Raw genomic sequence first — 14,448 nt, forward strand, 5'->3', positions numbered from 1 at the left:
ACTTCTGCCGCGCCGCCGCCAACCCGGACGTACCGTCCCCCCTCATGCCTCAGCGCGGCCGCCATGGTGAGACCGGGATGGCCGCGGGCTCGGGGCTGGCGATTGTGCTCGCCACCGATGGTTTAACGGCTCCACGGACCGGGGGCCACGCTCTTCCCTTTTGCTTCACCCCCTTTTCCCTCCTGCCGCTCATTAATTATTTAATCATTAATTCCAGAAGCCGATCCTGCTGCAGGGCCATGAGCGCTCCATCACGCAGATCAAATACAACCGCGAGGGAGATCTGCTCTTCACCGTGGCCAAGGATCCCGTGAGTGCTGCCTGCCCCCCGGTAATTACCATAATTAACGCGTCCATCGTTAATTTTAATCGTTTTTTTCTTTTTCCTCGCAGATTGTCAACGTTTGGTACTCGGTGAATGGTGAGAGGTTGGGCACCTACATTGGGCACACGGGAGCTGTGTGGTGTGTGGATGCCGACTGTATCCTTTGATCCCCCAAAAAACCGGTTTTATCCCATATTTTAGTGCCTGATTCATTCCCGGTTGCTGCTCCTCCTTTTCCCCTCCGAGAGGAGCATTTAACTCATCTGTTCCCTCTTCTTTTCCCATGTTTTGGGTGGTTTTCTTGCTGATATTTGGGATAACATCCCAATGGATATTTGGATTTGTGCTGCTTCCATGGATGTTTGGGGAGATCTTCCACGGGCAGCAGGGACAAAAAAAGTTGTTTAAGTGCAATAAATGGAGCCTTTTTTTCCCCATTTCACAGGAAAGTTGTGGGATTTCCCAATGGCAATAATTGGGCTCTGAGTTGCCTTTCCTGAGGGATATTTGTCTCAAAAAAATCTCTTTTTAATCTGGTGCAGAAACATTCTCTGAGCGTCCAGGCAGAGGAATTTGAGGCTGATTTTCCCAACCAATAGGGTTTGGGGCTGGTATTCCCAGCCAGAGGAATTTGGGGCTGATGTTCTCAGCCAGAAGAATTTGGGGCTGATATTCCTAACCAGTGGAATATGGAGGTGATTCTCCCAGCCAGTGAAATTTGGGGCTGATATTCCCAGCCAGAGGAATTTGGTGTTTATTTTCCCAGGCAGAGGAATTTGGGGGCTGATTTTCCCAGCCAGTGAGATTTGGGGCTGATATTTCCAGCCAGTGGAATTTGGTGTTTATTTTCCCAGCCAGTGGAATTTGGGGTTAATATTTCCAACCAGAGGAATTTAATTTTCCCTGACTGGTGGCCCAGGGGACACCAGGCACGTCCTGACTGGCTCTGCAGACAACAGCTGTCGGCTCTGGGACTGTGAGACAGGTGAGGCCATTCCCCAGTTCCCCTTGGGGACACAGCTGTGACACACCCTGAGCCTGGGGGACATCCTCAGTGGTGGCCACAGAGCTGGGCTAGGGGGAAGAGGAGGATCCAGGGAGAGCTGGAGAGGGATTGGGGACAAGGGATGGAGGGACAGGACACAGGGAATGGCGTCAGAGTGGAATATTGGAAGGAATTCTTCCCTGTGAGGGGCTGGGGTGGAATTCTCAGAGAATCTGTGGCTGCCTCATCGCTGGAATTGTCCCAAGGCAGGATTGGGTGGATTTTGGAAGGAATTTTTCCCTGTGAGGTGTTGGGATGGAATTCTTAAAGAATCTGTGGCTGCCTCATCCCTGGAATTGTCCCAGGGTAGGTTGGAGCCACCTGAGACAGTGGGAATGTCCCTGCCCGGGGCTGGGTGACCTTTAAAACTTTTCCAACCCAAACCATTTTGTGCTTAAAGCTGGGAAAGCCTCCGGTGACTCCTGGGTGGATCAGCAGCATTCCCGCTGTCCTTGCCATCCCTGCCCTCCTCTCCCTCCTTTTCCCAACCATCCCTGAGGTTCTGTGGTGTCCCTAGGGAAGCAGCTGGCCCTGGTGAAGACCAGCTCTGCTGTCAGGACGTGTGGATTTGACTTTGGAGGGAATATCATCATGTTCTCCACGGATAAACAGATGGGATACCAGTGCTTCGTCAGCTTCTTCGACCTCAGGGACCCCAGCCAGATTGGTGAGGATACAGGGATTCCCCCTGGGATCACCCTAGAATTCCCCCTGGGATTTTTCCCCCCTGGGATTTTCCCCCTGAGTTGAGAGTCCCCCCTGAGATGCATCCCAGAATTTCAGAATGATTTGGGGTTGGGGCCACCCTCAAATCTCACCTCATTTCCATGAACAGGGATTCCTTGTCCTATCCCAAATAAAACATTAAAGGTTCTGTGCTTTCCAGGTTTTAGGATTTGTCAGCCTGGGCTACAGGAGCAGAGCAGGCTCTGGGAGTGGCTCAGGAGTTCCCAGTCTCTGGGAATGGCTCAGGAATTCCACAATCCAGTAGAATTCCAGGGTGCAGATCTTTAACCTCGCCACTTCTCACCCGTGGCCTCTGCAGTGGGATGTGGCTGCTGGGATTTGTTCTTATGGAATCCTGCCAGGGAATCTCCCTCAGTGATCCTGGGATGCATCCCAGAACCCCAGGATGATTTGAGGTCAGGGGCAGCCTCAAATTTCACCCCATTCCCATGGGCAGGGATTCCTTCCCCCATCCCAAATTGCTCCAGGCTGGCCTGGGATGGAACAGAGGAGACGCTTCCCTAAAAAATTACTTTGCTGAGCAGCTGGGGGGTAATCATATCAGCAAGGACACAATTTCCCCATCCATGGGATTCCTTTGGGAACAGCAAAACGCTTCCCCTGAGAGCCCTGGAAATCTGAGCCCCGTAAATAAAAATTACAAAGGAATTTTGTCCAGATCCCACCCTTGAAATGCAGGAAAAGCCCAAAGTCGAGCTGAGCACGGGATATAAAAGATAAAAGCTGGATGCAGTCCCTCTTTTTCCTCTTTCTCACAGAGAACAACGAACCCTACATGAAGATTCCCTGCAGTGACTCCAAGATCACCAGCGCCGTGTGGGGCCCGCTCGGGGAGTTCATCATTGCTGGCCACGAGAATGGGGAGCTCAACCAGTTCAGTGCCAAGGTCAGGGCCTGGGGAAGGCTCCAGCAGCATTCCCAAGGGAATCAGGGCTGGAATGGGAGATTCGGGGCTCCAAACAGCACCTTCTGAAGGGATCATTAAAATATTTATTGTAATATTCAGGAGGCTCCCCTGAGAGAGGCTGGAATTGACACGACAGAGAAACGTGGAACTAAGTCTATTTCCTAATCCAATCCCAAATTCCCTGCCCACCCAAAGCATTCCAGGAATCTATTCCATGATCTCCCAGGTTGTTTTTAATGAGGGAATCACTTCCCAGCTCCCTGAAAATTCCTCTTCCCTCTTAAAATCTCTTAAAATTTCTTAAATTGAGGTTCCCCCAAGCAAGGCTGGAAGTGACACCTCAGTGCACGGACATGAAACTGAGTCTGTTCCTTAATTCCCTTCCCACTCAAAGCATTGCAGGATTCTATCCCATGATCTCCCACATTGTTTGGAAGGAGGGAATCACTTCCCATCTCCCTGAAAATTCCTCTTCCCCTCCCCTGTTAAAATATGGGGCTCTCCCAAGCAAAGCTGGAAATGACACCTCAGTGCAGGGGTGTGGAGCTGAATCCATTCCTAAATTCCCTTCCAACCCAAAGCATTCCAGGATTCGATTCCATGATCTCCCAGGTTGTTTTTAATGAGGCAATCACTTCCCATCTCCCTGAGATTTTCTCTTCTCCTCCAGTCAGGGGAGCAGCTGTCCAATATCAAGGAGCACACCAAGCAAATCAACGACATCCAGACCTCCCGGGACATGACCATGTTCATCACTGCTTCCAAGGATAACACAGCCAAGGTGAGCTTTTCCAGCAGCCTGTGGGGATTTTGTGGCAAGATCTCTGCTCAGAGGGGGCTGGAAATGTTCAGTGAGGAAGGGCAGGTGCTAAATGAACAGCCAGACATTGAAATATTGAGATATTTTGGTAGTTCTGCAGAATGTTTACAGTTTACCACCTTCTGGAAGGCCAAAGATTTCCCATTCTGAGAGAATATTTTTGGGATTTGAACTTGCACAGGGAACATCCATCCAGGCAAGGCCCAGCAGCTGGAGCTGGGTGAGTTAACAGATGAATTTCTCCCTTTTCCCTCCCAGCTCTTTGACTGCACCTCCCTTGAGCACCTGAAGACATTCCGGACGGAGCGGCCGGTGAATTCTGCTGCCCTTTCCCCCATTTTTGACCACGTAAGGATGAGCTTCCTCAGGGCATCATCACTGATCCTGGGATTCTTGCATTGTGAGCCTTCCCAGTCTAGCCTAAAAGCAGGATTCTGGAATGAGCCTGGGAGATTTTGTTGGGTCTGGCACTGGGAACGAAGTTTTGTGTTGTCCTCTGATCAAATATGGCAGGGAGGTGGGAATTCCTCTGAGGATTTTTGGGATTTGTGGGATCAGTGGGAAGAGCTGGAGGCAGTCACCACCCCTGGAGGTGTCCAGGGAATCTCTGGACCTGGCACTCACTGCTCTACTGATATCAAGGTGGGGATCAAGGTTGGGCTCAATCCTGGAGGTCTTTTCCAACCTCAGTGATCCCAGAATTCCCTAAAACCCAGAGGGGAGCACTGAAGGGTTGTGATTCCTCTGGTTTCTCTCCCCTGCAGGTTGTGCTGGGTGGAGGGCAGGAGGCCATGGATGTCACCACCACTTCCACCAGGATTGGCAAATTTGAGGCCAGGTTGGTCCTTTCCTGTGGGAAATGGATTTTTAGAGAATTTTTCAAGTTTGATAGGTTTAATCTGACACTTTTCCCTCACCCAGAGCACTCCTGATATCCCAAAAGTTACACTTTCCTTTCTTTTGGGAAATTGGCAGTGCTGGAGAAGCCCTTGAGGTGTTTTTGTTTGTTTTGTTTTGTCCCTTCTGGGCTTGTGACAATTGAATTTCTCCTCCTGCCAGGTTCTTCCACTTGGCTTTTGAGGAGGAGTTTGGCAGAGTCAAGGGGCATTTTGGGCCCATCAACAGCGTTGCCTTCCACCCTGATGGGAAGAGGTGAGAGGCTCCCTGGAGATCTTGCAGTGTCCCAAATGCCACTTTTTAACTGGGATATCACCAGACTATTGGGATTTCTGTGGTGGGAATGGAACCAGCACCTGAATTCTCCCATTCTGAGCCAGCCCATGGGGTCACTCACACTTCGGCCACATCACTGATCTTTTTTTTTCCCCTTTGTGATTCCTGTATCAGTTTCAGGAGGGGGTGGTGAGACCAGACTTGCCATTCTTTGTTCCCAGCAACATTCCTGACTTTCCCCTTTCCTCCCTGCAGCTACAGCAGTGGGGGTGAGGATGGCTACGTCCGCATCCATTACTTCGATCCCCAGTACTTCGAGTTCGAGTTTGAAGCCTGAAGGAGAATTTCCCTCTCCTCTCCTCTTCTTTTCCCTCCTCCAACCCCTTATCCAGTCCACAGGACTGTTGGAAAGGCCTGAGGTTATTCTTGGCAGGGATTTTGGGGGCTGTGGGAAGTTGGGGAAGTGGGAACTTGAAGGGCAGGAATGGCTTTTACTGGAAAAAGGGTGTGCAGGGTTGGCTGCCTGCCTGCTGGGCATATTTGTAAACCTAGGGAGGGAAAAAAAAAGAGGAAATAAATAGAAATCTTTTCTAAACACAAGGAAAAGCACCTCTTATGGAGTTTTTTTAGATGTTTTTTTTCCCCCATCTAGACGAAAATTAACGCAAGGACTTTGTTTTCTCAGCTCTGTTGTCAGTGTTTTGTTCCAGTGCTGCTCCTCCTGGGACCTCTGTCCATCCAGGAACTCCTTCCCAGAGAGGCTCCACAGCCTCCAGCCCAGCCCTTAAGTGTGAAAAGGCTGGAAGTGCAGCAGCCAGGAATTGTTCTCCAGCTGCCACGCACGCGCCCGGCCCCGCTGCTCTGTTTATCTGCTGGACTGACCCTGAGCCAGCTTTCCTCATGGAACAGTTATTTCCTGCCCCAGGAGCTCGTGCTGCAGATCCTTACCCTCCCACCCTCCTGTCTCTCTAAAGGGGTGGTTTATTTTTCCTGTTTTCTTCCTCAAAACTGGGCCCAAGGGCAGAATTCCCAGGCTGGCTCCTGGCTCAAAGCCACTGGCACGACACTGAGGTGATTTTGTGGGGAGAGTGTTGGTTTAGTGTGTCCTGTTGGGGTTTTTTCTGTGTGATCTCCTGTTTTTTTTTTTTTCTGTTTGATCTCCTGCGTTTTTTCTGTGATCTCCTGCCCTTTAGCTCCAGAGCCATCCACAGGCACTGCTGAAATCCCAGTGGGAAGGAGCAGCTTCCCTATGTAAGAGCAGGACTCAGGCAAGGGCTGGGAGAGAGATTTACTGCCAGGAGCTCAGGCTGGGAAAGGGAGGTCTGTCCCCTCTCCTAGAGCTCTCCATGGGGTCTGTGTCCTGCACAGCTCTTCCCATGGGAAAATAGTGTCACCTTGTCCCAAATCCCAACTGTCCATGCTTCATTTTCCATTCTCTGTCCCAGCAGTGGTGTCAGGGAGGGTCTGGCTCAGCCTTTTCCCCGTGCTCTCCTTGCTCCAGTTGTTGTTTCCCTCCACCAACCTCTGGATCTCCTGCCAGGCCTCATCCAGGTGCTGGGAAGGACGGATCCAACGAAGGAATAAACCTGGGAGAGAAGGGAGCTGGGAGTTATTTCAGCCCTGGCAGAGAGGGAAAGGCAGAACAGCTCCCTCTGAGGCAGCCCAGCTGGGAGCTGAAGGGTGGATTTTGGGGAGGAGGATATTTTGGGAGCTCACCCTGCCAGAGCTGGATGCTCTGGGGCTCCACCGAGGGCCAGATCACCAAGGGGTTGTGTGAGTAGAGAGGGTTCAGGTACTTGTGCTTCTCCTCAGGCTGGTTCAGCCAGACCCAAAGTGAGTGTGTACTTTCCTTCACCTTACACAGCCTCCTGTGAGAGACAGTGGGACATGTCACAGTCCCCAACAGTGTTTTGATGTCACCTGAGCTGTGACAGGGTGGGTTTGTCCCCACACCCACCTCTCCTTCTCGTTGTTGCACAGGAAGGTGCCGTAGGCGGAGGCGTAGGCATTGTCGAAGAGGGTGAGCAGCAGCTCCTCCCCGAATTCCAGGGAGAAAGGGAACTGCCGGCTCAGCTGCCACACGCAGTCGAGGAAGAGGAGGAAAATTGGCGCCTCCTGCTTCCCTCGGACATGGGAGGAGGCGGAGTGGGCGCAGCGCAACTGGAAGGGGTGCCCTGCCTGCAGGAGGGGGACACTGGGACATGGGGACACCCAGCCGGGCTGGCAGCCCCACCCTGCTCCCAACAGCTCTCACCTGGATCCATTCCCGCTCCAGCAGCCCCTGGAATCCCTGTAGGCTGCGGCAGGATGGATCCAGGATGAGCTGGGCCAGCGCTGTCACCAGCAGCGTGGTGTCCGTCCCTTCTGCACCGTGTACCAGCACCTTGGAGTCCTCCCTGTGATGATCCCAGGGGTGACACACAAATTTTGGGGGGCTTGGGAAGGGGAAAGGTGAGCGAGGGACAGCCCAAATTACCTGTCCAGGCACTGAGCAGCCAGGCAGGCCGTGCTCAGGGCAGCTTTGATGTGGCTGAGCCAGCGGCTGCTGTCCAGCCGGGCCAGCCAGCGGTCCATGCTCAGAGAGGGGTCACTGCAGGCCTCCACCAGCCTGATGAAACTCTCCTGCAGTGGGCGGCCCCTGGGAGAGGGGACAGAGCTGTGGAGGGGCTCACTGACACTGTCCCTGCCTAATTGACCTCATCATAACACCTGCTCAACACCTACAGTGCAGATTTTTTCCACTGTATTGCAGGTCTTGAGTAGTTATGATGTGTTTCAATTACAAAAAAAACCCCTAAACTCATGAAGAAGAAAGAAAAAAAAATCAAAAAATAACAGACAACACCCACAGCCCTCTATTTTGTCTCACATGTATTACTATATACTAAAAATCTAAGGTTTTCACCCTGTGAAATCATGCAGTGTTGTTCAAACTACATACCCACAACCCCCGTGCTGTTATTCAATCTCAAAAACCCATCCCAAAATCTTGAGTCAGATGTGGTGCTTGCTTAAAAGTCAGCACCTTTTTAACACAGAAAACCTAAAATTTTCAGCCTCCGAGGTTCCAATGTGTCCCCAGGTCCCATGGGGGAGATCCCTGTGACCCCAGTCCTGGTTTGGCTGAGCTGCAGGTGGCTAATGATGAGATGGAGAGCTCAGAGAGAGGATTTGATGACTGAAGGCAGCACTCAAAGACCAGGAGTGTGGTTAGCCTGGCATTTTATAGGGTTTTACCTGGGGGTAGGTGTCCAAATTTGGGTACAGGGCAGGGGCTTGACCTAATAAGTCTTGAACCAATGGGGCTCACTCTGTTAGCATCTTCCTAATTAATATCCCACTTCCCAAGGTTTTAGCTTTAATGAAGGAGATGGGGACAATGGAGAGCTCAGAGAGAGGATTTAATGCTGCAGCATCCAAAGATGAGGGGTGTGGTTAGCCTGGCATTTTATAGGGTTTTACCTGGGGTAAGTGTCCAAATTTGGTTATAGGGCAGGGGCTTGACCTTAAAATTCTGAGGTCTTGAACCAACGGGGTTTACTCTATTAACTCCTTCCTAATTAATGTCCCACCTCCCAAGGTCTCAGGTTTAATGAAGGAGATGGGGACAATGGAGAGCTCAGAGAGAGGATTTAATGCTGCAGCATCCAAAGACCAGGGGTGTGGCATTTTATAGAGTTTTACCTGGTGTAAGTGTCCAAATTTAATTATAAAGGCTGGGGCTTGACCTTATAAGTCTGCAGTCTTGAACAGGGCTCACTCTATTAGCATCTTCCTAATATCCCACCTCCCAAGGTCTCAGGTTTAATGAATGAGATGGATATGTCTGAGAGCTCAGAGACAGGATTTAATGCTGCAGCATTCAAAGACCAGGGGTGTGGTTAGCCTGGCATTTTATGGGGTTTTACCTGGGGTAAGTGTCCAAATTTGGTTACAGGGCATAACCCAAACCTTGTAAGTCTTGAACCAACGAGACTTAGTCTATTAGCACCTTCCTAATTAATGTCCCACCTCCCAAGATCTCAGCTTTATTCCCTCCCTGTAGGGAACCTGGACTGAGCTCGGCTCCGTCCCCGGTGATTCCACAAGGGGACAGCAGCCGGCCCTCCTCACCTCTCCAAGGCTCGGTGAATCCTCCTCCACTGCGGGTATGAAGATTTGGGCTCGGTGCCCCCGCCGCTCATCCGCGCCTGCTTGGCCGCCTGTGCCGAGCGGGTGTCGATGATGAAGCCCCGCTCGCCTTCGTCCAGGATTGTCCCCAAAATCTTCTCGTCCTCGCGGCAGCGCCTGCGGTTGTGGCCGGTCAGGGGCTGGCTGCTGCGGAGCAGAGCCTGAGGGAGAGGGCGGGACAGCTGGGAATGGCCAGCCTGGAGAGAAGGCTCCAGGGTGATCTTAGAGAGCGTCAAAGGGTCTAAAGGGGCTCCAGGAGAGCTGAAGAGGGACTGGGGACAAGGCATGGAGGGACAGGACACAGGGAATGGCTCCCAGTGCCCAGGGCAGGGCTGGGTGGGATTTTGGGAAGGGATTGTTCCCTGGGAAGGTGGGGAGGGGTTGGAATGGCTTTCCCAGAGAAGTTGTGGCTGCTCCTGGATCTGTGGAAGTGTCTAAGACCAGGCTGGACAGGGCTTGGAACAACCTGGGACAGGGGAAGGTGTCCCCATGGCAGGGGTGGAACAAAATGACCCCAAAAATGCCTTCCAACCCAGTCCTGGAATTCTATGGAGATGGAATCCCTAAAATTCCTCCCAACCCAATTCTAGCATTCCAAGAAGGTGGAATCCCTAAAATCCCTTCCAACCCAATTATGGGAATTCCATGAAGATGGAATCCCTAAAATCCCTTCCAACCCATAGAATCCCCCTCCTGCAGCACGGGAGGCTCTCAGCCCCCTTCCCCCGCCGGCAGAGGGGCGGGACAGACTCACGGTGCCGTTTCTGGGGTGGAAGTAGCTGAGCACGGGGAAGCGCCCGCCCTGCCGGAACCGCGCCGCCTTTATCACCGTGTCATCGCTCACGGCCGCCGGCACGATCACGGCCTCAGGGTACGAGGGGCAGGCGCTGAAATCGCGGTTCACTGTGCTCAGCCGCCACTGGCTGGTCTGTAGGGACAGGCGACATCAGCGACGAGCCCGGCAGGGTGCGGGGAAGGCTCCGGGTCCCTCCCGGCCGGGCTCACCTGCGAGCAGAGCCGCTGGAAGAAGCGCCCCAGCGGGAATTGGTGCCAGCCCTGCTCCAGCCGCAGGCTCGGCGGGCGGTAGAAGAACGGGTACATCATCATCACCGAGTCCACCGAGGACAGCGCCTGCCGCGGGGACAGGAACACCGGCCATGTCCCCGTGTGCCACCCCTCGGGCGGTGCCAGCGCTGCCAGAGCCGCGTGTTTACCCAGCTCAACGCCAGCCCCAGAGCAAACACCGCCGGCAGCGCTTTCCCTTCCCCCGGCCAACCCTTTGCTCGCCGGCCGGGGCTCACCTCGATGGAACTGGCGATGTTCAGACACTGCTCCATGCCTGGGATCTCCAGCTGCAGCACCTTCAGGTCCTTGCAGCGCAGGGTGATGGTGCCCGAGGAGCCGGAGACCCTGAGGAGAGGCGACACGGGGCGGTCAGTGGGACACACGGGGACACACGGACAGCACCGAGCTGCCCCCGGGGCTCCCTTCAGGCTCTCCGCGATCGGGGCATGGCGGGTGGGTGACAGAGCCAAAAAAAAAAAAAAAAAAAAAAAAAAAAAAAAAAAAAAAAAGAGCCAAACCTGGTGTCCCTCAGGGAGCCGCCAGTCCGGGGGGGCTGGTACCAACCCAAATTCTGCACTCTGAGGAGGAGAGGAGGGCAATGCCCGCCGCTGGGCAGGGAGGAAGAGGAAGGACACGGCTGGGCGGTGCCCGTGGGGACAGCAGAGGGGGATCCTTCAGCTCAGGGCGGGGGTGACACTGCTAGCGTGGGGGGGACAGCCCTGGGGACAACCTTGGGGACAAGCAGCACCTTTTCTCCACGGCGTCCACGTTGCGGATGAGCAGCCAGAGCTCCAAGTCGCCGCGGGGGCAGGAGGAGAGCAGCAGGTGGTGGCTGGTGATGCACAGGGTGCCCCTGACCGGGGCCGCCAGCCCTGGCCGCCACAGCAGCACGTTCTCCACCGTGGCCGTCTTGATCAACTCCGAGAACTCCATGGGCGCCGCCGCCTCTGCCCGGAGCCAGGAGGGAGGAGGAGAGGGAGGAAAAAAAAAAAAAAAAAAAAAAAAGGGAAATCCTGCGGCTCCAGGCCCGCCTGGAAACCCCTGCCCTGCGCGTCACGCGGCGCTGTCCCCTCTCCCTCCGTGTTGACACTGTCACCTCTCCAGCACGCGCGGGTGCGACATTCCCACCGCCAGGCAACGGGGAAACCGAGACACGGGCTGGGGAGGGGGGGCTGAGCTGGTTCCGATCTCCCCACTCCTAGAGGGGATTTTTTGGGGGGAATTGGCATTGTAGGGAGCAGCTGCCGGTCCTTCCCTGCCGCGTTGGGGCTGAACCCGGTGACTGGCCCCGACACAGGGTCCCCAAGGGCTCTGCTGTCCCCAAAGCTACCCGCGGGGCTGGGGACGGGGCAGGAGGAGGAGGAGGAAGGTGGGTGGTCATGCTCCTGTCCCGACCACCCCTCTGCTTACCTGCTCTGGCTGGTGGCAGCTGGGGACCTCGAGGGAAAAGCCGGGGTGCAAGCAGGGGACCTCAGAGTGTTCCCAGGGAACTGCTGGCCATAAGGAGAGGAGTTTTGGGACGCCAGCTGGAATTTTGGGGTGCAAACAGGGGCACAAGGAAGAGTCTCGGGGTGCAAAGAGAGGACTGGGGAGGGCACCAGCAGTGTCGGGGTGCAAGGAGGGGACCTCGGGGTGCCAGCGGGGGAGCTCAGGGTGCTAGGGCGGGGATTTAGGGGTGCAGCAGGAGGAGTTTTGGGGCAGCTCGGGGTGGAAGCGGGAGGGCGGCGATGTCCCCGCACAACCCGGCCCGGCCGGCGGATGTCGCGTTTAAGGTGGCCCGGTCCGGGGGGACGCGGCCGTGCCCAGGGCTGGCGCTGGGGTTGGCGGGGGTCATAGCGAGGCTGTGACAGCGAGGGGACACCGGGGGGGGGGCGTGGGAAGGACACACGAGGGGACAGCGGGACACCAAAGCAGCGCGGGGGGAGCACGGGGAGAATTTGTGGGGAGGCTGGAGGGGACAGGAGTGGGATCTCACGGGGCAGGTGAGAACCGGGGGACACAGGTGACGCCCCTGAGCCACTTCCGCTGTCCCTGACCCCCTCCGGGCAGCGAGGAGGTGGCATAGGACAGATCTGGACGCGGTTCCACCTTAAAGTCCCGTCCGGGTGCGGGACCCCGGCTGCCCCCCGTGGGCACCCCCCGCCTCCCCCCCCGGTTCTTTTTCCTTCCTTGGGCTTTTTTTGCCCCCCCCCCCCCCGCCAAAGGGCGGGGAGGGGGGCGGCTGAGGTCGAGGATAAATCATTCCCGGTCCTCCGTGCCCGGCGAAGGCTCCGTCCGGGAACGGTTTGCCTCCTCCCAGGCGGAGACAATGATGTTAAAAAAAAAAAAAAAAAAAAAAAAAAAAAAAAAAAGACAACAAGCCAAAAAAACACCTCCCCCTCCTTTGCACTCCTCTGGATAAGGAAATTCCTGCCCATTGGACTCGTCCTGAAGGGGTGGATAAATAGCCGAGAACCGGGTGCAGCTGGGGCACGGAGTGGGTGGGCGGCCGTGCTCAGCTTGGGGGGCTTCACTTCCCCGGGGGGAGGCATTGAGGGGGGTCAGAAATCAGGGGATTTTTGGGGAGGGCTCTGCTTTGTTCCACCATGGCCTTCAGCCGGCTGAAATTCAAGGAACTGGGCGAGGAGGAGCCCACCTGGGAGGAGGAGAACCTGGACAGCGTGAAGGCGCTGACGGCCAAGCTGAAGCTGCAGACCCGCAGACCCTCGTACCTGGAGTGGGAGGCGCGGGTGAGGGGACAGCGCTGGAGGACCCCCGGGGACACCTGTGGGGCACAGAGGAGCCGCGGGCACCCCCAGGAGCAGCGAGATGATGATGGTGGCGTTGGTGGCTTCGCCACCGTGGAGGCGGCTCTGGAGTGGCTCAGGACGGAGCTGGTGAGTGGGACACGGCAACAAGGACAGGGGTGGGGTCACCGTGCTCGAGCTGAGGTCGGTGAGGTGCAGGAGGGTCTGGCAGGGCACGAGAGAGGACAGCACAGGGACCCAGGGGTGGTGGCAGCAGGTGACAACGCCCTGCCTGAGGGTCTCGGCTCCCCTGCCCTCCTTGCTGGTTGCACGCGGGTTTTTCCAAGATTTTTTAACAAGAATTTTCCTGCCCCTGACCCTGCACAGCACCCGCGGGTGGTGACCTCGTGGGGGTCAGCGCTTGTCATCCCCTCCTGCTGCTCTGGGGGTGGCACATACAGCACAACCCGCGCTGCCCCCGCGCTGTCCCCACGCCCACTGTGACAGGATGGGGTCGTGCCCTGGCTCAGCCTCATCCCCGATCCCAAACCATCGCCATCCCTCCTCCCCTCAGCGGGACATGCAGGCTGCGGACCAGCGGCTGGCTCAGCAGCTGATGCGGCTGCGGGCGCGGCTGTACCGGCTGAAGGTGGAGCAGGCCTGCCACCAGCACAAGGAGATGCTGGACGACGCCACCTTCGGCCTCGAGGGCTGCGAGGAAGACTCGGACCTGCTGTGCACCATCCCCCCCAAGGCCGCCTTCCTGCTCTCCACGCCGCTCAAGCACATCGGCGTCACCCGCATGAACATCAACTCGCGGCGCTTCTCCCTCTGCTGAGCCGCCCCCGGGAGGCTGAGGGGGAGCCCTGAGGGCACCCCGAGGTGATTCGGGGCTCGGAGATCCCTCCCCAAACCCCTCAGGGCTCGGGACAGCTCGTCCCAGGGCGATGGTGGCACGGCGATGGTGGCACGGTGATGTCACCATCCCCACGGAGTGTTTTGGGCCCTGAGGATGGGGGGGTTAAACCCGCTGGGAAATCTGGGGGAGCAGCTCTTTGAGAGGGAATAAAAGGAGGTGAGGGTGAGAGCTGATTTTTTTTTTCCTTCCACATGTGGCTCCTGGCCTTTTTTGGGGGAGGGAGGCAGTTCCAGGGGATGTGACTTTCACAGAGCCCTGCGTGCCACCAGCACCAGGGAAGTTGCGGGATCATTTGGGGGATCATTTTGGGGGTCGTTTTTCCTCCCCAGGACACGAGGAGAGCCCCAAATGTGCCCGCCAAAGCTGCCACAACACCCACCCCCCCCCCCCCCCCCCGACACCTCAGGGCTTCCTGCCTGTGCCTCTCGGAGCTCCCTGCGGCTTCAGCGCCGATCAAAGCAGCCAACACAATGCTGCTGTGGTTGCTGTGCTCTCCGAGCTGCCTCCAGAGCGGCGCTGCCAGCCCGGCACGGCCACCGGCGTGTCCCCTC

The 14,448-nt window shown here is 56.0% G+C and overlaps 3 protein-coding genes across 3 annotated transcripts; 2 read left to right on the forward strand and 1 right to left on the reverse strand.

Moving 5' to 3' along the window:
* Position 1: 1 nt before the first annotated feature.
* Positions 2–5,626, forward strand: EIF3I (eukaryotic translation initiation factor 3 subunit I). The gene is made up of 11 exons (XM_083879561.1): positions 2–66; positions 218–310; positions 394–481; positions 1,245–1,310; positions 1,888–2,037; positions 2,876–3,003; positions 3,695–3,805; positions 4,103–4,192; positions 4,609–4,682; positions 4,904–4,996; positions 5,273–5,626. Exons 1-11 carry the CDS (start codon positions 64–66, stop codon positions 5,352–5,354), a joined length of 978 nt encoding a protein of 325 aa, XP_083735687.1. The 5' UTR covers positions 2–63; the 3' UTR covers positions 5,355–5,626.
* Positions 5,627–5,743: 117 nt separating this feature from the next.
* On the reverse strand, positions 5,744–11,185 carry LOC310919817 (myotubularin-related protein 9-like; the record flags this gene model as incomplete). The annotated part of the gene is made up of 10 exons (XM_083879363.1): positions 5,744–6,603; positions 6,734–6,885; positions 6,975–7,195; positions 7,272–7,413; positions 7,494–7,655; positions 9,131–9,348; positions 9,942–10,115; positions 10,193–10,318; positions 10,489–10,924; positions 11,001–11,185. 10 exons carry the CDS (start codon positions 11,183–11,185, stop codon positions 6,440–6,442), a joined length of 1,980 nt encoding a protein of 659 aa, XP_083735489.1. The 3' UTR covers positions 5,744–6,439.
* Positions 11,186–12,417: 1,232 nt separating this feature from the next.
* On the forward strand, positions 12,418–14,053 carry FAM167B (family with sequence similarity 167 member B). The gene is made up of 2 exons (XM_083879327.1): positions 12,418–13,128; positions 13,553–14,053. The coding sequence occupies exons 1-2, from the start codon at positions 12,838–12,840 to the stop codon at positions 13,814–13,816; spliced, it is 555 nt and encodes a 184-aa protein (XP_083735453.1). The 5' UTR covers positions 12,418–12,837; the 3' UTR covers positions 13,817–14,053.
* The last annotated feature ends 395 nt before the right edge of the window (positions 14,054–14,448 follow it).

Source organism: Zosterops lateralis, assembly GCF_965231275.1.
Source record: "Zosterops lateralis genome assembly, chromosome: 28".
NCBI classification, from domain to species: Eukaryota; Metazoa; Chordata; class Aves; order Passeriformes; family Zosteropidae; genus Zosterops; species Zosterops lateralis.